Here is a 25,638-nt window from a genome sequence, read left to right as displayed (position 1 = left end):
GCCACAGTCTCCTGAAGTACCTGAAACATTTAAACCACAACTGTAAGCCCGAAAGCTTAGTGAGATATCCCCAAAATACCAACCACATATACCATACACATAACATGCCATATCATAACAAAACACAGAACAGCCATGCACTTCGGCTCTACTGTGTGACTGGTCCGCCATACCGGGCCTTCAGTCCACCTGGTCCACCCTCCGAGTCTAGCCATATACATCGATTCTACAGTGTGATTAGTCCGCACGCACCGGGCCTTCAATCCACCTGGTCCACTCTCTGAGTCTACAGTATGATTGGTCCACCCGCACCGGGCCTTCATTCGGCCTGGTCCACTCTCTGAGCCTCGGCACGTCTGGTCCGCCCTCTTGGGGCCTACAGCCTATTCGGACCGCTCGCTGGGACTTCGGGATAACCGGTCCGCCCTGGGTATGTTGGCCTACAGCACAAAGCAGGACCCGCCTCAACCCAACCCCAGTCTAACAACCATGTGCATATAAACATTCAATCATATAACAATTCACATCCAATCAAACCGATCTAGCACATCACATAACATAACATCATCCTAACCAGGATACCGACCTAACCGGTCACTAACATATCATCATCCTATATATCAGGATACCGACCTTAACCAGGTCTCTAACATATACCATCCTAACTAATAGGATGCAAACATAGCAAGCAATAACATAACCACGATACCCGGAGTACAATCCGATAAAGGGCCGGCCTTGGTGCCGTAGACCATGTCGATATAGTGAGGATAACTCACCTCGTAACTGCTGACTGAAGAGATAAGATCACGATGCTCCAACCTCTGACACGAACTTCACCACTGATCAATCACCAAAACACTGAACTCAATGAATACCAAAATACCCCTTGAAGACAACTGGTCAACACAAGACTATCTCTACTCGCCGAGTCACCCCGTTGACTCATCGAGTCCCAATGCTCTGAAACTCCCATAACACGACTCAACTCGCCGAGTCCCACAACTCTAAGTGTAATCGCACTCAACTCACTGAGTCATCCCTTGACTCACCGATTCACGGCTCAACCAGGAAAGGTTACGACCTCATGACCAGACTCACCGAGTCCAAGAACAGACTCGCCGAGTCCAAGGCTATCTTCAACCAACTCGTCGAGTTGTTCTTCCAACTCGTCGAGTTGCTGCCTATCTTCATGCAACTCGCCGAGTACACCCATGTGACTCGCTGAGTACCACTAGCTCTTAACCCATACAGAGGCTTTCCAAGCCATGCATGGTCTCCAATCCATGGATCTACTCTTATACAAGCCATCCATCATGTAAAGTCGCAAACTTTACGTGAATCCAAGGAGATCTAAGCATAATACACTATAGGGCTAGGTTTTGGTACTAAAAGGCTTCATCAACAACTCTTGAACAGGGACTTTATGCTCTTTTGGATCATCACTACTCTATATCTGAGGTAGCAACCTCAGATCCAACCTCTAAACTCAAGATAGCACTAGATATACTCCCAAAAATCCCACAAATGATAGATCTAGATGGATAACAGCTTAAGCAACGAATCATTACCTCAAGAGAAGACTCCAACAGAAGAATAAGCCAAAACCTTGTAAAACCCCTTGCTCCAAGCCTCTTAATCTTCAAAGATCCCTTCAACAAACACTCCTTCAAGATCCAAATGCTCTCCAATGCTCTCACAAACGGATTTAGGGTTTCTGGACTCCAAAAGGGGCTAAGGGGTCTGAGGGGAGGGCATGAAGTCCTTTAAATAGGGTGCAACCCCGAAGATTAGGGTTTTTCTCTCTTCAGCACCAACTCGCCGAGTCCAGCCGCCGACTCGCCGAGTTGGCCACTTTACACGCGACCATAATCGCGACTCTACTCGTCGAGTCCACCCATGGACTCGCCTAGTTGACCATCCTTATTTACACTTTGAACCCTGAACTTGCACTCCTGAACTCGGGATGTTACAACACAGTTGTTTGAAGGCGCGATTGCGACATGCATTCATAGTTGGGGGCCAACTTCTACCCTTCCCCGTCCTATTCAAGAGTCAAGCCAGTATAGTTTGCATGACTTTTATGACATTGGTTGCACTCAACAAGAAACTGTAGGTCTCAATGACGAGTCATCCGCTCAATCAAAAAAAAGAAAGACTACAGATACGACAAAGAGTCAAAATAAAAGTAAAGATAAAGGTACAGATAAGGGTAAAGATGCATCCAATTCAAGATTGCTTGAAATCGGGGAAGATATTGCCACAGTTGCTAAAATATTTATTGAAAAGCATTCTTCTTCAAATTTGGATACGTGTATGGAAAAATTGGAGAAGTTAGGATGGGGAATATTTGATCCAAGATACACTACTGCTATTGCTCTTTTTGGTGAAGGTGCGGATAAGAGACACGTGTGGTTAACCATTGATCAAGCTATTTGTGAGAATTGGGTCATGACTGTTGGAGTACATTATGGAATGTTTCGCTAAGTAGATTTTTTTTGAATGTTTTGATGGTTTTTTTGGATAACTAGATGTTTGGTTTGCACTAGATGGTTTTTTTTGGATTACTTGACATGAATGACTTGATGTTTTAGATTACTAGATTTTTATATGATATGAATGACTTGATGTTTTTTTGGATGAACTTTTATGTTGTATGTTGTTAATATAATTGTTATGTATTTTCAAAATAACAGATTGCTTATGGATTTGGATGAAGAAATTGCATTTTTCATGTTACTATGTTGCTATTGGTTGAATCTAGCATCCAACATAATTGGAAGGGCAATTGATAATGATTCGGAAATGAAGGGTCATCAACATACACAAGAATTGTTACATGGAACTTCTACACAATGCCATGAGCTGATGCGTCTTTCACATGAAGCATATGTACTTTTATGCAATCATTTTAGACGAAACAATTGGTTGCAAAGTAGTAGGCATATAAGCGTTGAAGAAAAGATGGCTATGTTCTTGACAACTATAGCACATAATAAACAGTTCAGGATTATCAAACGAACAGGGTCGGTCCACTGTTTTTTGCTACCCGGGGCGAGATAAAAAAATTTATGCCCTTATATATAAAAAATTTAGAAAATCAAAAATATAGTAAATTTTATAATTAAACAATCAATACAGTACAAATCAATACAATACAAACGAAACCTACAAAAATCATCTAAACCGTTGCCAAATATCAAAATAAAGAAGCCTCCTGATTCCTGATTCACATCACAAAAACAAGAAACAAAAACACAAAAAAGTTTACAAAAACGAAATTACATATATTAAAATGAAACAGACAACAGTAAAATTGAATTAGAAGAAGAGTAGTAAAGAACTAACCTAAATCAGAAAAAAAAAATCAAAATCACGGTGCTTTTTTGTTTTGCAGCTTTCACTTTTCATATATGCCTTCTGATTTCAACCTTAAAAAGGAGAAAAATCCAATCTTAAATCAAAATCAGATAGAATGAAGTACATAATCAGATAGAATGAAATACATAATCAGAGGACAAGTAGAGAAGTAAAGAACTCACGAAAATAAAAAAAATAAAAATAAAAATAAAAAACGAAATCAGGCCATGCTTTTTCGATTTTCAGCTTTCAGATATGCCTTCAAGCCTCCTGATTATGTATTCACATCACAAAATCAACCATTGAACCAATCATTTAATAAAATACAATGAAGATATGATGATTCATGTCGGGAATTTTAGAAAGAAATAAGAAACAAACAAAAGAAAAAAAAACTCACCGATTTAGATATTGATTCCGTTTTCCTCTTGCTTCAGGCAGAAAAAATCCAACCCGAATCGTTGATACACCTATGAATCGTTGATACAACTCCGAATGAAGGAAAAATCCAATTTAATCGAATGGTAGCACCGTAGCATGCAACCAGTAGTAGTCGATTAGCCAATTAACACAAAATTGGGAATAAGATAGAGAGATTGAGAGAGATATAGAATAAGAAACGGAGAAAGTGGAATAGAAATCGGACCACAGACAACGATTAAGAGTCTCGATCTCCACGATTTTCAAGGGTTCCCGTTACAAAATTGACGATTGAAGTTCTCGAGTATCTTGGCGCTCACGAAGTAATCTCACGCTTCCGCTTCAGCTCCTCGTTTAGACGCCTCACGAGTCACGCCTCTTTTCTTCTTGGATTGCTGCTGCTGGACTTAAATTCTGGGCCAAAGTTCCGATATATATATATATATATATATATATATATATATATATATATATATATATATATATATATATACATATTATAACTTGTTGGACAAATTTTATGCCCCCTAATTTTTAATGCCCTGGGCCTAAGCCCAACTCGCCCATGTATTGGGCGGGCCTGCAAACGAAGGTTTCAACACTCCACAAAAACAATTCATATATGCTTTCATGAGGTGTTAAATGCAATAATGATTTTTGCAAAAGAAGTTATAGTGTCAACGAATTCTAATGCAACCGTGAATTCCTCAGAGATGCATCGTAAGCTAAAAGAAATCTTTCCTGGAGCAATAAGTGCGTTAGATGGAACTCGTGTACATGCAGTCATGCCTGCTGATCAACAAACTCGCTATAAGGGAAGAGGAAAAGGTGAATGCTTTCAAAATGTTTTAGGAATTTGTGATTTTGATATGATATTCACATTCGTATGGGCCGGTTGGGAGGGTATAACACATGATTCGTGGTTTTTGAAAGAAGTTGCATGTAACCCAACTTCAGGCTTTCCGTTCCCTCCTCCAGGTTTTTAATTCTTTTTAAATTTATTCTAAAATGCGATTTTAAACTTCTATATATAATACTTCATTCACTCATGTGTATAGATAAATATTACCTTTGCGATGCTGCATACACCAACACTCGTGGATTTACGACTCCTTACCGCAACACGAGGTATTGGTTAGTCGATTATCGACGGCGACATGCATTAACTAAGGAGGAAAAATTCAATCATGCACATGCGTAACTCAGAAATGTTATTGGACGTGCTTACGGTGTTTTGAAGGCGATATTCCTAATCCTAAAGCGAATGGCTCATTTTCCTTTTTCAGTGCAAATAGATATAGTCGTTGCTTGTTTTGCAGTCCACAATTTCATAAGGAAATGCGATATTCATGATGAGTTATTTATGGCGTTCGAGGAGAACAATGTTCAAGCACAAGGGGGAGAGAATGATGGCGAAAGCGTACACGATATGGAATGGGGTTCACAAGGAAATGAATACATAGATAATTTGCGTGACCAGATTGCGAATCAATTGGGGTGAAATTAAATTTGTAGGATTTTATTTGGATTTTAGTATGATTTTGTGGATTTAAAAATATTTAAGTTTGATTTTGATTTGTGTTTAATTTTGATTTATGCTAAATTTGGATTTTATATGGTTTTTATATTTTTTTAATACATATTTAAAAATTTTATTAGGTTATTTTCTAAATAAACAGTTGAATTCAATAAAAAAAAAATAAAACAGAAGGGTAAAATTGTCATTTTAATAATTCAGCACAACAATTCAGAGGTCCCAACCAAACAGCATGTTAAACATTCAGTTCTTAAAATTTTCAGACCCTCTTAGAAATTCAGACCTCTTAAAAATTCAGATCCTGCCAAACAACTTTTAGACCTATATAATTGCACCTCCTACTGAAATATAGGTAAAGCGGAAAAGGTAGATCGGAAGTGGAAAATCCAAACGGACGGCCATTTTCAAGTTGTTAGCTTGGTTCAACCAATCAACCCAAGCTATTTTTTATTGAGATCATCCTGCAAAATTCATTGTTAACTATTCAAAACCATTATGTAACTATTCTAAAGTCCTATTTGTCATACCTATATGGTTTTTATGATTTCTTTAGAATATATACTTTTGAACATTCTGATTTGATTAATAGCCTCATCATCAATATATGAATTCATGCCAACACGTCTTGTATTGATGCCAAAATTTTGAAGTTACTTCTCTTTTTGAATACCCTTAAATTAGAAAATATATAGCTTAATAAATGAAGGTTTTTTTTGTCACATGTCAATCTCTCATAAGTTTTGACACTTGTCATTTTGTGGTATTTTTAAAATAAATATTATACATTTGTCAATTTTTTATTTGTTTCAATTTTTAAAATTAAAGTCATATACTTATAATATGTAAAGTATTAAATATCATATATATATATGATATTAAATTGCAACTAATACATTTTTCCTTTCTTATTTTAAAGTTATACATTAAAAAATATTTTCTATCTACATTTTAATTTAATGTTTAATTTTTTTAAATCAACCTGTGTAATACACGGATCTCACACCTAGTATACATAAAAGCCGAATATTTCAATTAATCAAATCAAATTTTAATTTAGTTGTTTCAAATTAAAATTTGATTTAACTTTAGCTATCTATACATAAAAGCCGAATATTTTAAATTAATAAATTGAACTTCTAGTTTTTTTTTTTTTTTGGAAAGGAAACCTCTTTAACGAAGATTTTTGGGCTAATTTCCGTACTCACTAATTCCATATGAGGATGTCTCATGCTATGAAACCACTACATACGAACCTTCATAGCAACATAAGGTAAACATTTCTATAATTTAAACATGAATCAACATATTATTTACCATACATATGTTTTATCAAATTACCACTACTCAAATAATTAAAATTTAGTATGATTATTTAATCCATATATGAAAACTTAAATCAAATTCATTTTGTCCTGTCGTAACAAACAATTCCATTCAAATGAAAGCCCTAAACGTGGAACTTTTTAAATTGCCGTATTTTCATTCCAACAATACCCTCAATCTCAATAAATCTCTCTTCCTCCCATTCCATGCGGACGAAAAACCATTTTATTGTTAATAATTATATAGTAAATTACATTTTTGGTCTATAAATTTATTTTATTTTTATAATTTTAGTCTTAAAAAGTTGCTTTGCAATTTTGGTTTTTATTCAGTTTTTTTAACATCTTATATAATTGTTTGATAGATCTGGTAAAATTGACACAATAAGTTAATCTGACACGAAATAAACAAGTTTGGATAATCTATTTTAATTCATTGAATTAAACGGGTTAACACAACACGATAGAAAAGTTAAACAAATAAGGTTAATTTGTTTTCACATGCGTAGTCGAGAGATAAGATGACTTTCACAACCAAAGACGCTCCTTTAAAAACTTCATTTTGTTCTCGAAGGCTATAAATTTGTTAGGCCTCTTACAAAATTGAGTCTACTCCCAAACACACTTTATCATGTCATCAAAACCTTCTAATCCCAACCACAAGTTGTAAAACTTGAAAGGAATTGGCCAAAAGTCAACCGAATCTTGAAACAACACAATAACTCAATGATTAGACATCATTTTATCAATCGTTACAACCTCCAAATTTAAGATTTCATTCAATAATTCGTCTGATACCAAGAATCTATAAAGTTTACTTAGCTTGTCACCTTGGGTATTAATATGAGTAAAAGCGTGACTACCCAATAGGATCTCCCACAAACAAGTTTTATCTATAAAAGAGTTAAATTTTGCAGCAGGACTAGATTAAAAATCATTTCAATTCATTCTAAAAGATTTCTAAGCACGTTAAAATCACCAAATATAACATAATAACTCGGGTTTTGATTCTTAAAATCAGAGATAATATTCCAAAGCAACCTTTTACTATAATCTTGTTGAGGTGCATACATACTGATCATAAAACATTGAATTTAATAAAAAAAAATTCATTCATCATGAACAATCAACAAATTTTCCATGCTAATAACCCTTAGTCTTTTAAAACGGCAGGGTTCCATATAGAAAGTAAACCGCCAAACCTACCTTGCGAAGAACTTGTAGCAAACTCAAACTTATAACTCTCCCACAAACTTTTTGATACGGAATATGTTGCACATCTAAGCAACAAAAATATTCTTTTTTCTACCCCCATACCACAAGAATTTAATTATAGAATATTCATTGATAACCATTTCAAATTCAAGACTTCATTCAATAATTCCTCTAATACCAAGAATCTATAAGGTTTACTTAGCTTATCGCCTTGGGTATTGATATGAGTAAAATCATGACCATCCAACGGGATCTCCCTCAAACGAGCTTCATCTATAAAAGAGTTAAAACTTGCAACAAAACCAGATTAAAAATCATTTCAATTCGTTGTAAAAGACTTCTAAGCACGTTAAAATCACCAAATATAACATAATAACTTGAGTTTTGATTCTTAAAATCATAGATAATATTCCAAAACAACCTTTTACTATAACATTGTTAAGGCGCATACACATCGATCATAAAACATTAAATTTTAGAAAATCATTTGTCATGAACAATCAACAAATTTTCCATGTTAGTAACAATCAACAAATTCGACAGGTCTCATATAGAAAGTAAATCACTAAACCTACCATGCAAAGAACATGTAGCAAACGCAAACTGATAATTACCCCCCTCCAATAAGCTTTTTACTTTGAATAAATTCACTATGGTCAAATACGTTTCTTGAAGACCAACAAAACTACTGATATTGAATATGTTGCAGCAACAAATCTTTTTTTTTCTACTCCCATACCACAAGAATTAAATTATAAAATATTCATTCATAACCAGTTCTAACACCCTTTCTATTACTATTACTCTTAGATAACAATTCATACCCCAAAATCCTTCCCATCTCATAATACGATTTGCATTCACCATTATCCATATCCCTAGAATTAAATTTCTTATACCACGATCTAGTTCAGATTTTACCTTCAAAAATAGTTATAGACGTAATTGATCGAGAAGGTTTCACAGCCTCTTCTTCAATCTCGTGTTCATTAACTATAGGCAATATTTCAAAAGTCGTTAGGCATTCCCAGGGCGTCCAACTAGCGCCTAGAAAGTATTCGGTCTAAGCGGTGAGTACTTGGGGAGTACTCAGATTGGATAAATTATAGGAAATAATTTTAGAAAAATTATATATATATATATATATATATATATATATATATATATATATATATATATATATATATATATATCAAACATAACAAGTTTATTAAAAAGCATAACAAAATAGATGAATATCAATAACAATTATAGAGATTTTTTTCTAAAAGAAAGTCGAAATTTCTGAGTTTTCCGGTTTTTTACGATTTTTTCCAATTTTGACCGAATTGGAGCCGATTTTGACCTAGTTTAACCAACTATGAGTTTTTGGCCGATTCCTAATTTGGCTCCTCGGCCCCTACACAATTCCTATTAATCAACCGCATAGGCCAAGTTTTGTAACACTAACTTTAGGTTTTTCAAAGCTAGCGGTTTTGATAGAGTAGCACTAGAGCGCCTTGATCAACTCTTATATTTAAACCGAGCCACCTTAACTGGCATGGACCATGGTCTCCGAATTGAAACCACCAAGACAACCGAGAATATTATTAATTATTGGAGGAGTAATACCTCGATTACCAGAGAAATGTTAGTCGTCATGAACATTGTTCAGCAGAGTTGTAATAACCCAGGTCCATGACGTACCCAAATCACCCCCTTGTCAATTTTTTGAATTATAAGCCTATCATCATATCCTCATTTTAATTTACTTCTTGTGTGGCTTCGAATTTCATCCATAGAGGAATCAATTTGTACTTTATCATCCACTTCAATCTTCTCTTAATGTAATTTCGACATCAATGTTTCATTAACAATTTTTTTCGCCAATATCCCCTTCTTCCATCCCATCCATCTATTTCACAACCAATTCTTTTTTCAACTCTTCAAGATTATGGGGTTCTTCCTCCTCAACATTTTGTTTATCTGAAAAATCTTCACTACAGAAACTTTTCTAAGAGTCTTCATCTTGTCTTTGTATATATGGACTCCAAGCACCTGATTATTTAACCTAACATAGTAGGAAACTCCATTCACATTGTAACATCCCCCTTTGGCACGTATCACAATATTGTCCGCTTTGGGCCACTCGGCACGAGGACTTCCCAGGGGGTCACCCATCCCGGTACTACTCCCGCCCGAGTACGTTTAACTGCAGAGTTCTTATGGGATCTGCTGCCCTCACGACTTTAAAACGCGTTGTGACAAGGAAGGTATCCACACCCCTTTATAAGGAAATGTTTCGTTCTCCTTCCAAGCCGATGTGGGATTAGATCTAACCCATTTTCACCCCCCATTATAGGGTTCGACGTCCCCGTCAAACACATCGACCCGTGCCCTGGCTCTGATACCATTTGTAACATCCCCCTTTGGCACGTATCACAATATTGTCCGCTTTGGGCCACTCGACACGAGGACTTCCCAAGGGGTCACCCATCCTGGTACTACTCCCGCCCGAGCATGCTTAACTGCAGAGTTCTTATGGGATCTGCTGCCCTCACGGCTTTAAAACGCGTTGTGACAAGGAAGGTATCCACACCCCTTTATAAGGAAATGTTTCGTTCTCCTTCCAAGCCGATGTGGGATCAGATCTAACCCACTTAATTGTAACGCCCGTAGATCCGGGCCAGTCAATTTAGAGGCAATAGGAGTCGAAAACGACTTTTCGACAAAAGATTATTTAGAATAAATAATCTTAACCAAGTTGTGGAATATGTCTCAAGGTTTCCGTACATATAAAGAACGCCGAAATCCGAGTTATAACGAAGAAGTTATGGTCCGTCGAAGTTTTACGGCAAAACCGGCACGGCACCGGGAAGCGTAAATAGTGAATTTATGATGGAGGACTTTTTAGCCTTAGTTATCTAAACGAAAGTCATAGAATATGTTAAACCGAGAAAATCCATAAAAAGAACGCCCAAATCTGACTTCGTATGAAGAAGTTATGATTTTTCTAAGATTCGGCTTAGCAGTGCACGGCCCGAAACTCGAATCTTAGTTTGAGCAGTTTTTGGCTTACGTGACCTAAATGAAAGTTGAAGATCTCATTAATAGGAACTCAACGGTAAAAAGATGGACGAAAACGGAGTTCGTATGAAGGAGTTACGAATTCTTCGCGGTCATTTAACAGTCTAAACGCCTCCTACTGTTAAATTTGAGATCGGTCGAGAATTAGCTGACAGAGTCTAAACGAAAGTTGTAGATCTTGATTTTACCTACGCGTGGATATAAAGAACGTCGAAAACAGAGCTCGTATGCGAGAGCTATGATTTTTCTAAGTTTGAAGGCTAATACGCGATACGGGGTGACGTGGCACCACCAGAATTGGACACATGGCACCACCAGAAGGCCACCACATGTACCAACTCGGCGAGTAGGTCCTCCTACTCGGCGAGTAGGTCAGTCAGCACCCCTATAAATAGAGGTTTCGGGCATTCCAACTTCCTCACCCCTCAACCCTCTTCTTTCTCTCTCTAAACTCTCTCTCTAAGCCTCCCTAACCCCCTAAAGCCTAGGGTAAACCCCCTAGCACCCGAAGGAAGCCCCGAGGCTCCCGGAGCCTCGAGAAAAGAGCCTTTCGGCTCTGGAACGCTGCTCCAGCGAAGCCCGGTTTTGCGAAAAACCCGCTGTAAGTGAGCTGTACCTACCCTATCTTTAGTATAACTTATGTTTTAATATAGTAACGTTATTAGGAACTTATAATGAGTATTTGGGCTATTATTATGAGTTATATTGAGTGTTACTTAACGCTTATATAATAATAATAATAATAGCTAGACTAGTTATTTATCGCGATTATCGTTAGACTAAACCCTAGTGGTATTGATACTAGGTGTCGTCAAGGGATAATTGTTTTGAGAGTGAAGCGATGTCTGAGTGCTGAGTCACCACCTTTCAAGTGAGTGCATAGTCCCTTTCATCTTACACATAGATATGAAGTATTTTATAAACTACGTGCTATGTGTACATATTATCTGAATACTTGTTGTCTATGCTGGATGAACGTTTTATACATGTTTTAAATAATTTAAACTATATACGTATTTTATACGAATATGTTGGGAATGACATGGGTAGATGAACGATGAGAGATATAAGATGATGAGAGTATACGTTGACAGCTATAGACTTAGTGCCTATTGGACAAACACCGGTAGCTATGGACTTAGTACCTGTTAGACGCTGGTAGCTATGGATTTAGTACCTGTTAGGAATTGGTAGCTATGGACTTAGTACCTATTAGATGAACACTGGTAGCTATGGATTTAGTACCCGATGAGTAGACTATAGCAGCTATGGAATTAGTGCTTTACGAACGAACATTGGCAACTATGGATTTAGTGCCAGTCCTATAACCCTGGAAGTAAGGGACTTCGGAATAAACGAATGCAGGATAGATGACTCTTAGGTTAAATCCTTAAGAGTAAAGAAGATAATGGGGATGAGTAATTGGGTGGATTGTTTGATTGTTTAACATAATAATTATATTATTGTGGGTTAAAAACCCTATGTACCCACCAGGTTTCCCAACCTGACTCACTCAGTTTATTTATATCATAGGTGTTGATATGAAGTCACTTTACACTGAGAGATTTAAAGAGATGTAGATCACTAGTGTAAACAATTGTAAGTTCTGTTTATGCTTATGTTTCTATATTAACGATGACATCCCAAACGTTTTAAAATGAAATAAATACGTTTCTTCGAAAATGTTTTAATACGTATTTACCATGTTTTTCTGGGAACAAATTCCGCAACACTTTTATAAAATGAAGTACTCTGATTTTTACAAAGCATAAACAAACCGGTCTTTTCTGGCCGTGATTTTGGGGATGTCACACACATCAACCATGCACACATATGAAATCATTTATTTATCCTTGGTCTTGATGCACACCCTACCACATGTGATATTATCATCTTGATCCTCTTTCATGCAAACAACAATACCCCAATTAGCTGTAATTTTAGAAAAAGCCTTTGGCGTCTGAGCGTATTATGGTAAACCTTCAGTATCTAGCCAAAGTAACCTCTTTTCCAATAAAAATGATTTCTTCACTGGTTGTAACAAATGAAAGAATCGTGTCATCACATTATTTTGTTTGAAAGCAATACAAGCATTGTGGGGCCTGAACTCAAACCATGTCCACAAACCCATAATGTGAAAGTATTCGATAACATGAAAACCTTCAGACTTTAAATCATACGCAAACTAAGTACAATATTAGTGTTATTAGCCTTCGCCAACATAATACATGAAGCATTTGGTATGGTCAAAAGATATGAATTGTCCAAATTTATTGAAGCAATTGTCTTCTTTGGGCCTTTTTTGCTTCTTCTTGTCGTTTTCCACTTACCACTAACACATAGGATCCAATTGGAGCACCCTTACTCCCATTATCTCATCATCTAAGCATCCACCTTATTACTTTCCAATGAAGATTTACTATTTCCAATTCTAACTTCATCTTTGCTATTAAACTAAGCCCAGAAAGCATATACATTATAACGACCCAAATTTTTAACATCTAATCAAATATTTATTCTAGGGAATTATCAAAGTTTGTACTAAAAATTTGCAGAATTTTATTAACTTAAACAATTTATATCCCAGTGTTAGTTTCGGGTTTACAATAAAACATAAACACAAATTAAAGAACACAAGGAAAATACAACTAAAATAACAATCTATTCTAAGTCCTCGTGCTCCTATCTTCTCACGTACAACGGCTGCTACCTAAGCATGTAAAACATGAAACATATCTATAACATCAGGGAATAATGTCTGGTGAGTCACATTCTATTTGTTTTCATGTTATAATATTCTTCCTCTTATCTTTCTTTCTTTACGTACTCTATAAATGTAATCTCATCTTTCTCTTAACTTATCCAACTACTCTTCCTCTTTACATACTTTTCTGCTCATCTCACCCTTACTTTATCCTTTGTTATTCTTCTTATATCTTGCCTTCTTATCTCATACTCTTTCTTAGCCTCTTCTCAAGCTCATCTTATACTCTACACATACAATATCTTCACTTCACATCATCTAATATCCATCCTTTTCATGCTTTGTTATTCTTGATCTTTACCTCTTTCGTACTCTTCCCACTTCATTTCTTTTCTTATCCCTTACTCTTACCTCATCACATCTCTCTGCCCTTCTCATACCCTACATATTCTCTTATTAGACCTCTTACTCTTAGCATGCCTTCTCGTACTTTCTCACACTCACCCCTCTAATCTCAACTTTTTATTATCTCATCAGTCATCTAAGGGAAATAACATCCCACTAATGTTACCAAGTATACTCATCTGGACTTACTCTCTTCTCTTTTAAACCCTCGTGGATCCTTAACCATTCTTCTTCTCTTTAACCCCTCACAAATTCCTTTCTCTTAATCCCTCACGAATTATATCTAAGTTCTTAATAGAACTCAAGGATCTTGTTCCACCCATGTAACCCTTCCTATACCTCTTCTAACCACCACAATCTCATTCCCACATGAATCATCTATCTGCATCACCAAAGGAATCATAGTCTTATTCCCGAAGGAAATCATCTTTATACTCTTCTCAAAATCTCTCTTACATAATACTTGTCCCATGGACATTCTATCTCTTTATCTCATCAAGAGATCTTCTACTACTCATCTAGTACTTAACTCATTAAGTACTTAATCTATATTTGCATCTCATGTACATAGGTATTCTACACAATACCACTAACATCTTCACTTATATACTTACTCATTTATATTATTATAATGCATATAATCATATTCTACATATTTCTACCATCTCTTACGTATTTAACAAATACCTTTCTCGTTTAACCATACCTTATGTATACGTACATGCTCTGATACATGATTTCAAATGTATACCTCTTGCATACTCTAAATATACGTACATGTTATGATACATGATTTCAAACATATATTTATAATATATCTTCATCTAATAGCTTGACATCATTCAATTAGTGCCTCAAAATCCAACACACACACACACACACACATATATATATATATATATATATATATATATATATATATATATATATATATTCATACAAAGATTATAAAACATATATACATCATCTAAAGAGAGAGTGTGAGAATTATAACTCATCTTGTTAGTTAGTGAAGACTAACTACCCTTGGCTCCATTCTTCAATTGATGCACCTTGATCCATCTTCTTTTCTCAAGGCCTTAGGATCTTTCAATGCACAATCCAAGTCATAAACACCCAAGATCGCCACTTGACCCTTACTGAGCCTCTAAATCATATGAGCTTGGTTATAAAGGGTTTGGGGTTGCTTATGACGAGAATGAACCTAGTTGATGTATAATCAGTCTCGACACTGCACCGCGGTCATGATGCTAACGTGTCATGGTGTGCACTCTTAATTCGTGTCCAGCCTCTTGTCGAGTCGTGTTTCTAATCTCCCATAGCAACCTACTTTGCCTACCATGTCGTGGTACCCCATAATACCACACCACAAGAAAGTACATTTCCCTCCTCTTACGATGAGACTCCTTGACCGAATAACAGTCTCCGTCACCGCGTCGTGGCAAGCCCTTCACCACGCCGTGGTGGCTGCTTGATAGCAGCCCCTTAGCTGATTCCATTCCAACTTCGAGATGTTTTTCTTCCAATATTCTAACCTTCAAATCTCATTCGTCTTATACCCGTCTTCTAGGATCTTTATATCCATGCGAAGGTGGGGATAAATTCTAAAATCTTGTTAAGTCACTTATCACTAACGTAATAATGGTCTTAATCTATTAAGTCACAAACTTGGCCTAAAACATAAAATTTCACATTTTACACTTTTGGCCAAAATGCATATCTCATGCATTTCTTCCCTTGAACTTACTCATCTAACCTTATCTTAGTGACTTAAACTCATCTTGGAAATTTTCATGAAGTCACAACTTCATAAACTTACCAAATTCTCATAAATGAGAATTTTCCCCTTTTGGTCAATATTTGCAACCTCCCAAAAATCAAGGTATAATTTTCATTTTCAAAACCAAGCCAAAAACCATAAATTTTTACAAAACATAGTTTCCAAAAGTGTGAATTAGAGTACCCTAAAATCAAATATCATAAAATACGAAGGATGTTGATATTGTCATATTTATACCTATTTTTAGGCAATATTTAAGTACATTTTTGTATATAAGTTGGTAATTTGTTTAGAATAATGGTACTTATGAGTTTAAATGTTATTTGCAGCCAAAAAGAAGACATTTTGAAGAAAAGGGACTAAAAACATTAAAGAAAGAAACTTTGGGAATTAAAAGATTAAAGGAAAATAAAATCTGGAAAAAGCGTTTTCACGTTGTGAGAACTGGAAGATTCACGACGTGAGCTTAAGTTCTAGAAGATATGTACGTGGGTGAAGGAATCCTTGCCAAACACGGTTATCTTGTATTCACGACGTGAATATTTTATTGTTCACGACGTAAATTATGAAAATCGGGAAACTATATATATCCTTGATCATTACAAATTGAGGAGACTTTTGGCAGAAGAAGGAGATTCCAGAAGGTGAATTTCAGAGGAAAAAGAGCTCTGGAAGTGGTTTTCAACATCAAAGAAGAGGAAGTTCATAATTTGCTTTATAAACTTGGTACATTTATCATGTGTTTGATTATAGCTTTTGATTGTTTAGTTGTTAATATGTCCAGCTAAATCTAGTTGCTTATGTTAGCTAGATGAAGCTGGAACTCATGGTTTGAATGCATTAGATTAGACTTTATTTGTTGGTTATATGCTTGTGTTGATTGATTTTACCTAGCATGTTTAGTTAATGATTTAATTGCTTTAAATTCTTGTTTTGTGTAGTTAGTGAACACAAATCTGCATGAATATGAATACCTAATAACAAAGTGAACACTAGTTTATTAGAGCTAAGATCAAACCAATCTTAGATAAGTAATTGAATCATTGAATTAAGCTGTGTTAGAGAACTCATATTATGAATATAATTGTGTTTTGATTAATTAATCTTCATAGCTCCAATCTTACTTAATAATTGATTCTGTGTTAACTATTGTGTGACCACACATAGATTTACATGAAGTGATTAATAATTAGTAGGTTTAGAACTAAACTGCTAATATTTCTTAAATTGGTAACCAACGGTAATAGTCTTAACTAATGTATAACCATTGAGTGAAAGTGGAATCGAACTAACAGAAGTATTTTGTTTATTGATTGAGTTTCGTTAAAGAATTAAGTTTATCTAAACTTGCAAAATTAGATACAAACACCTTTTAGCTTATTAACAATTAGATTAATTTAGTAGTGAATATATAAATTAGTAACACCGTTCCCTGTGATCGACACCCGACTTACCCAAGCTATACTATAATCTGACTAGGTACACTGCCTATAAGTGCATAGTTAGTCTAAGTTTGTTAGGCTATAAATATTAAAACTAGTGGGTACTTTCGTGCACATCAGATGTGCACGATCAAGCCTTCACCTTGCCCTTGTCCACTAAAGTACGCAAAACCATAAGAATCAAATTGTAAGCCAAAGCTTATTGATTTCCCCCAAAGTACCCCACACAACAACACATATACAATGCATGCACATCGGGCCCACATCATAAGACTGGATTGCTCGCGAGCCCACAACATGAGTCTAGATTGCCCTTTACTCGGCCCACAACCCATGATTGGATTGCTCTCGAGCCCACAACATGAGTCTGGATTACCCTTACCCGGCCTACATCCCATGACTGGATTGTTCCCAGGTTTGTTGGCTTACAGCACAAAGCAATACAACATCAACCCAACCGCACTATGTCGATATATGTAACAGATAAACATATAACCAACAAACAGATAATCATGCAAATGTAACATATCACTACAGTGTACCACCAGGTACACCTAATGTACTAATTTGGTTCCCTTTTTCCCTATTAAGTGCTTATTCCATTAAGATACCACATCTAAAGCTCATATCTAGCCCTAAATACCATTCTATGTCATAAAGTTTCCAACTTTATAATTTTCCATGACTAGTAGTGGTCCAAAAATCAAAACCATAACTTCAAACACAAACCCAAGCACCATAACTCTTTCATGGAGGGAAGAAAGGGACCAAGACCGCATTTTTATGATTCGTAATACTTAAAAACGACTGAAAGGACAGCTCTTATGGGTTAGAGTAAGCCATACTCTTGAACACCAAGATTTTCGGACCAAAATGCATAACAACTTAAGAACTAGCAAGATCCAAGGAAAACATTCATCAAGTTCCAAGCTTTATACCTGAGAAAAGCAATGTAGGCTCTGGATCCACAAGCTTGAGCTTTAACAATCAACAAGCTTAGACTTATCTTTCTTCCAAAATGCACCCAAAACACATAAAAAGGCTCAAGATTTGCTCTATGGGGCTAGGGCTTCGAGTTGGAGGCTCAAGAGGGTGGAGGCTGATTTTAGGAAGGACACCAAGGGGTTCTAGTCCTTAAATATTGCTTAAAACCACAAAATTAGGGTTTTAACACTACGGATGTACGCCTAGCATACCATAAGTTACACCTAGCGTAACACCCTAAAAGTGTATCCCCTTCAGCCTAGTACGTCCATCGTACTACCTAGTGTACACCCAACGTACTGTCAAACTCCCTTTTCCAGCTTATCTTCAAACAACAATAACTTCTTTGTTTCAACGTTTTCAACATTCTTTATATGCATGGAAATGTATTAAAGAGCCCCACAATCATATCTAATTACTTTTGAATCAACACATATCGTACTAAAATTCTTAATTCACCAAAGAAGTCTGAAACATCGTTTTTCCCAATTTACCGTTTGACTCCAAAACACAAACCAAGAGCTTGGATCACATAACCAATATTATCCACATCCAATGGGGTCTAAACCTTATTCCTTGAAGCTCAAGGCCTTCACTTGATCCATTTATCGTCCATAATCCCGAAATAAGAACTTCTCAAAACAAGATGTTATAATATTTTACTAAAAGTCAAATCTCTCTAAATTTTGGGTTCTTACATACATGATAGCTTCCAATCCATACACAGTTAAGATCATCAACATGTGTATATTCTTTAGATTTCATAAACCTTACAAAAGCAAATCGTTTGCCAAGATTCGACAACTTCCGAGGAATATATACATCGGCCACTGCACCATGTCGTTCACATAATCTCCATAAATCCTTAACAATCATAGTTTTCAGGAAATTCATTACGTAAACATTCACCGACATCTCTTCTAGTTTCTTGAAATTCATGTTTGTCTTGCTCTCAATGTTTGATCGTACATGTGGTTCTTCGATTCGAATCCGATGATTTCCAACACGTCATGGCCAATCTTCACTAATATTAACCTTAGTCATTATATCGCATAAGAACACCGACATACGTTATCGTCTTCATAGAAGCGTCGTCATTTGGATTGAGTAATTTTGTAATGTGAAAACGACTTGGTCATCTATGTCAAAACTTCAATCTCAGTTTTTCCGTTCACTCCTAAACTACACAGTCCCTCCCATTCCATCTTCCTCATGACCCCTACCCAACTTCTATTCTTTCCATTTACCCTTTAAACTTACAATAAATTTAGTCATTCCGCCTTCCAACTACACATTGTTCTAGTTTTTTACTTTTTCCTTTCCGCATACCTAACTTCAACTTTTGCAACATATTTAATGTTTTAACCTCAAATGACACCACACATTTAAAGCATAATCCTAACCTAAAACCCGACACGAAACTTAAAAAAATAAACATGTTAACACGACACTGCATGATAATTAAAAGGGTCGGGTTCCTCTCAACTTCTTTACTGTTTCGACAAGGCACAATACATGTTTTGTGTGTCTATTGTTTGGTGTAACATGACTATATTACAATTATCTTATTTTTATAAAGATTTTTTGTTTAATTTAATTTTAAATGATTATCACTTTGCTTTTGTGCCCACCACCACCCCCTCACATTAACCTCATCCCTCCCCTTTTTCACAATATGAACAATGATCCCCCCACCCTTTTTTTATGATTGTTGTAATATAGCAATGGTAGCATTGGTGCCATGGACTCTTTGAGCAACCAGTTGTGTCCACGTAGCAAGATTGCGATTGACAATATTTTTTGGTGGTAGAGTATGCAACTACATACAGAAAATCAAGTTTGTACTTTGTAGGTGATGTTCGACAAGATAGAGAGATGGAATAAAAAGCTTCTCTTTATGTTTGACCTTTGTTATTATTTATAATTCAACGTTTTTCGATCATTTTAAATTGAGCGTGCTTTGAGTTTAAAACATGTATTCATGAATATAATAAACTCATTATTACAGAAATATATGTTATAGTCAAATAACATCCATTCCGTGTTGTTTTTATAAGCAAATTATTGTATTTTGTCGATTATTCTATGCAAATCATGACGAAAAAAGAACCGTTTGCGACACATTTAAAAACCAAAAGAAAATAATATTATTTAGTATATTTGAATATTATTATTTTGTGTGTTTTTATACTCGCTGAAAACAAGAAAGTCAATAAATAAATGAGAATAGACTTCTTATACAGCCAAGACTTTTCCTTTTTTCTCTTTTATTTCCTTTAGTTTAAATCAAGAATGCTTTTAATTTGGATTTCAGAATATTTCACATCTTTAATTTAAATTTTCTGCTTATTTCTGCCAACTTTATGCATGAAAAAAGGTCCAAATGCAATGCATGAATTCCCTCTCCATCATTCGAAAATCATCCCTCTTGAGTTTTGAATACAAATGAGAATTTTATTTATTTTAAATAGAATAATAAATAACATAAACTAATTTAGAATATCACGCAACGTTTGCTTTTTCGAATTTTAGTTTTGGTAAAGATCGATTCAGTTATGAAGTATTCATGAAAAATAAACAATATATGGAAACAGATATCGAAACTAAAAAAAAAAAAAAAAGTAATATATCACTTGATATCAACAAAACTTTCCAAAAATAAACACATGGTCATGAAGTTGTCACGCACGAGTCACGTGACTCGGTGGTGTTTTTCATTGACATACATGACTAACAGACCCAACAACCTCCTATAATACACACCCTTTCTTCTTCTTCCCTTTCCATTTCATTCAATTCTAAAGAGAGAGAAAGAGAGAATGGGATCCGATGTAGAATCCGACCCGATCTCCATACCAAAGCTCCAGCTCTTTTCCATGGCACTACCACGCCTCCCTGAACCATCTGGTATGCTAACGCCACCGCTTCAAACCTCAGCTTCCGTTCCCTTCCGGTGGGAAGAACAGCCAGGTAAGCCCCGACCTTGCACCGACCTCATCCTCCACCCCACCACCACCACCGTCAACAGATGCCTGGAGCTTCCTCCAAGACTAACAATGGTAGAATCCAACATTATTACCAAAACACCCTCACCCACCACCGTCCTCGACGGTCCAGGAGATACCGGTGGCGCTGGCAATGGCAAATCCATATTTTCATCGTCTTCCTTCAGATTCGCGAGGGAACGACGTCGCAAAGGGCAAAGACAAGGTTCATTTGACAGTAACTGTAGCGGTGGTTGGAGTCCCACCGACGATAGCTCCGGCGCTGCACAGCTGTTGCTTCCAGCTGGCGACAAACAAGAACAGCAGAAGGCTGGTAGAGGTCTTTTTGGATCCTTCAGGTTAAGGGGAAGCCATAAACCTAAGGATGTGAAGGATAGTTTTGTAATTTCACCATCTTCAGTGTATTCAATGGACACAGTTTTTTTGGAGAAGAAAGGGAAAAGGATGAGAAGAAATTCAAGCCTGTCAAAACTCACCAGGTCACACTTTTGGGTAAGCAATACAGACACAGTTCTATTTTTCTATGTACAACGTTTACTACATGACGTACAAGTGGACATTGCATGAAAGTCGAACTGTAGAAAAACTAAAAATATTTCTAATAAATAATGTTTTGTGATAATAAATAAGTAAATAAAAAGGTATGATTTTTATGTTTAATTAGTAAAAAAAAAGCAGTTAGTGCATGATTAGGTAGGGAATGATTAGTTGTAAAACGTTTCATTCTTTTGATTTAAATAAAGTTTAAACATAATTAGCGGAGATTTGTATTTTGTAGTTTATACTTTAGACATTTGAGTCCCGAGTTTTACTTGCCCGGTTCGATTTGATTCTATAAAGTAGACCCGGTCCAAATAATGGTGAAGTGGACCCCTTTAAAAGAGTAAGTTTCAGATTATGAAACGTCAATCGTAATCGCTGGCAAGTGGCAGCAGCAGGGGATGTACGCCACTAGTTACTAGTTAGCAAACATTTTCATTTTTAGTCCCTCAGTTATATTGTTGCTCACATATTTCGTCCTTGAACAAAAAGAAAGTAATTGTTATGCCTTATGATTAATGGTTTTGTGATTTGTGTTGTGTTTATACAGACAGCGATATATGAAGGATTTAAGCAAGTAGTTCCATGGAAGAAGAAACACAAGAAGGAAAGCTTTCATGTATGAGAACATTTGTGTTGAGATCGATGTTTGTATTGGATTTTGATGCAAAACGTGTATGTATAATTATCGCCATCATCTTTATTTATATGTGTTACAAGAAAAATTAACACTACCAAGTACCAAGATATGTCCATTGTCGTTCTTTGCATTTTGTTGGTAGGACTTGTGTTTGTAGTTAACGTTAATGCATGTACGGATGAATCACCATGATATAAATACTAATCATTTGAGATTTAAATACTCTTAAAAGATAGTGGTATCAAGGTCCAATGTTACAAACTTCAATAAGGTATTTTGTTGTGATTTAACTATTTAAGACAACTTGTGGAAGGCCGAACCTATGACGGGTCATCCTTATTGGTTTAGAATTTAGTTGTCGGGACAGGTTCTAAAGGGTGTTGATTGATCAGTTAAATATAGTGGTTTTTATTTTGAAAAAAATCGTTTGTTTATAATGACTTGATTGTAGTGGTTAGGACTTAGGAAACGAATTTTAGGCCATTGTTGACCATTGAGCCTCTCTTAGTTATATAAAACACATTTAAAAAACGATCTTGAATCACCAATTCTTGATAAACTATGTGTCTTGACTTCTAGAGATTGTGATCTTGACTTTAACTTTCGTAATCACGTCTCAATTTTTTGGGTAACTTTTAGATTTTTTGTATTCCATATTTTGTTTGTAGTTCTTCCAAAAAAATGGTATCAAATCAATCTAATTTTGGAAATTTTAAGTTTCAACCTTCGGTCGGGATACGGTCCTCACAAACCAATCATGTTGTCAAAATATTACCATGCAAAAAAACATAGATATTTATGAGCATTTATTTTATCAAAATGTCAACCGATGCAAGAAAAGCATGTTGCAAAACAATATAACGAATTTTCGAATAACAATGAAATTTGATAACGAGTCATCGCACCTAGAAAGGCTAAATGGGGCTAGGACACGTTCATATTACTTCGAAAGATGCAATTTTTGGACCTTCGACACTAATTTGATTGTAAATTATGACAAAATTGATACTTTATAATCAGATTAAATAAACATTTTAGGGTTATAATTTTATGTAAACAAAATGCTCATGATCAGCCTGACCAAGAACCAGCTTTTTTGATTTGGTTCAAGACCGATTAAATACCATTTTTGTTACTTGGTCTGGTTTAATATCAGACTCAATTTAATCAAAACGCAAATTATTTTATTCGCTCAAAGCACACCATTTTGAAGTCCAAAAATATGTATAAGACACCACCTCCAAGGCTCTAACTCTAACCATTTTTATTTGCCCTTCTAAATTCTAATAAATAATATATATATATATATATATATATATATATATATATATATATATATATATATATATATATATATATATATATATATATATATATATATATATATATATATATATATATATATATATATATATATATATATATATATATATATATATATCAGTCTTTCCTAAAACAAATTTTATTATCATATTGTCTTCAGACATTCTTTCTTTTGACAACTAAGAGATAGAACCCTATTAGACCTTTTTAGAACAGAGTTCTAAGGTTTTAATTGACCTCAGAATAGGTGCATATATAACATTGTTGTCTTTGCTTCGAAACACCAACCCATACAAGCTTTGCTACTAGGGCTTCCCACCCTCACCTCACCTTCCATGTATGTAAGGAAATGAAAATTAGCCTTTTAGGGGCTTCTTTTCAAAACCTTTACAGGATATTGAGTCGGTTTAGTCAGTATAACATACTGAAATAGGGGTCACCACTCCCTATTTCAATGAAGGGGCTTATAACAACAATAGCAATATGTTGAACGTCATTTCAACAAGTGTCTTCTTGTATTTTAAAGGCCAATAAGTTATAACCTCATGTCTCCGCTAACTAGCCTATTTGTGCCCCTAAAGCTCTAAACCAATTTCTTGTTATAAACTGTTATTTGATAGTTTTGAAAACTTTAAGATTTTTTAAAAAAAAATTGAATTAAATAAAAAATTTGTATGAAAATATGAGATTAAAATTTTTTATTTTCACAAAAAATTATTATCTAAAAGCTAATTCAAGTAAAAGTTATAGCTTTTAACTTTTTTTTGTTATATGTAATTTTATATTTTTAAAAACTTTCAACTAACTTACGAACACTACATCTAAATAAAAAACTTCGGATTAAAAATTAATTTTGTCAAAAACATTCATAATATTTAACATCTCAAAAATCCTTCATTGTAAACCTTTATAAATATTATATTTCAAGTTATATTTAGAAACAATTTTAATAGTAGAAATTAAACTTTTAAATTTAGTTTGATGTTTTTGAGAAAATAAAGGTGGACGATGCACCAATCACGCATTAGACGTGATGGTTGGAGCATCGTCACAACGTGAACAAGTGATGGTGCTCACATGCTTTCACGCATAAGTTCTCTTATTTTGCGTTAAATAGAACACCATACATCCTAGATGTTAGTGGTGGTGTGTGCTGATGTGGCTGGTTGATACCAAAGAGTCTAAGGAGTCGTTTGATATTACTTCTAATTAGGTCCAATAGAGAACTCGGTCCGAAAAAGATCAATCAACATGTTTGATTTCATTTTAAAATCAAGGACTCAGTCGATGTTGTGGACTCGGTCCAAGAAAAAGGGCTAATTCGGTCCTTCACTTTCAATCGATGGACTAGGACAAAAACGTGAGTTGCCTTTTCATTTCCGATTTTGCCCTATGCTTTGTGACAACCTCTACAGAGAAAAAAAGGTAGCGACGTCGTTCCTCCCAACCCCAATCTGCTGCTCGACGACGGCTTTCTTCTTCCGACCACTCAACTGGATACAACACACCTGCTGACTATGTTAGTTTTCCTTTTCTTTTTATCGTTTTTTATTGCTTGATTCTTGCTAAAATGTTCGATTTTTTATGTGATTTTCTATTTTGTTGTCCTTCTTTTGTTCCATTTGTTGTTGATGTGCTCTTGTTTTGCTCGATTTGTGCTTAATGTGATATTATTTGCTTTTTTTTCCTCGTTTTTTACTGTTATTGTTGTTATCCTTCCTTTTAGATTAAAATTAAATGACAATCTATCTTTTTCAATTCAAATTGAATAGATCAGTTCACACATTTGTGTTTGTTTGTTTCTTGATTTTTGTTTAACCATTATATGCTTGTTTGTTTGTTAATTTTTGTTCTTTGTTGATTGTTGGATAACATGTGAAAGTTCATGCTTGGAT

General features: G+C 35.1%; 1 protein-coding gene and 1 pseudogene across 1 annotated transcript; one reads left to right on the top strand and one right to left on the bottom strand.

Annotated features, from left to right (window-relative positions):
- Positions 1-10,293: 10,293 nt before the first annotated feature.
- On the bottom strand, positions 10,294-10,411 carry LOC128134029 (5S ribosomal RNA; annotated as a pseudogene).
- Positions 10,412-20,967: 10,556 nt separating this feature from the next.
- On the top strand, positions 20,968-22,640 carry LOC111876769 (uncharacterized protein At4g00950). Its single transcript, XM_023873336.3, has 2 exons — positions 20,968-21,732; positions 22,331-22,640. The coding sequence occupies exons 1-2, from the start codon at positions 21,055-21,057 to the stop codon at positions 22,403-22,405; spliced, it is 753 nt and encodes a 250-aa protein (XP_023729104.2). The 5' UTR covers positions 20,968-21,054; the 3' UTR covers positions 22,406-22,640.
- Positions 22,641-25,638: the final 2,998 nt, after the last annotated feature.

This window comes from Lactuca sativa, chromosome 4, assembly GCF_002870075.4.
Source record: "Lactuca sativa cultivar Salinas chromosome 4, Lsat_Salinas_v11, whole genome shotgun sequence".
NCBI lineage: Eukaryota > Viridiplantae > Streptophyta > Magnoliopsida > Asterales > Asteraceae > Lactuca > Lactuca sativa.
This window is presented reverse-complemented; position numbering and strand designations above follow the sequence as displayed.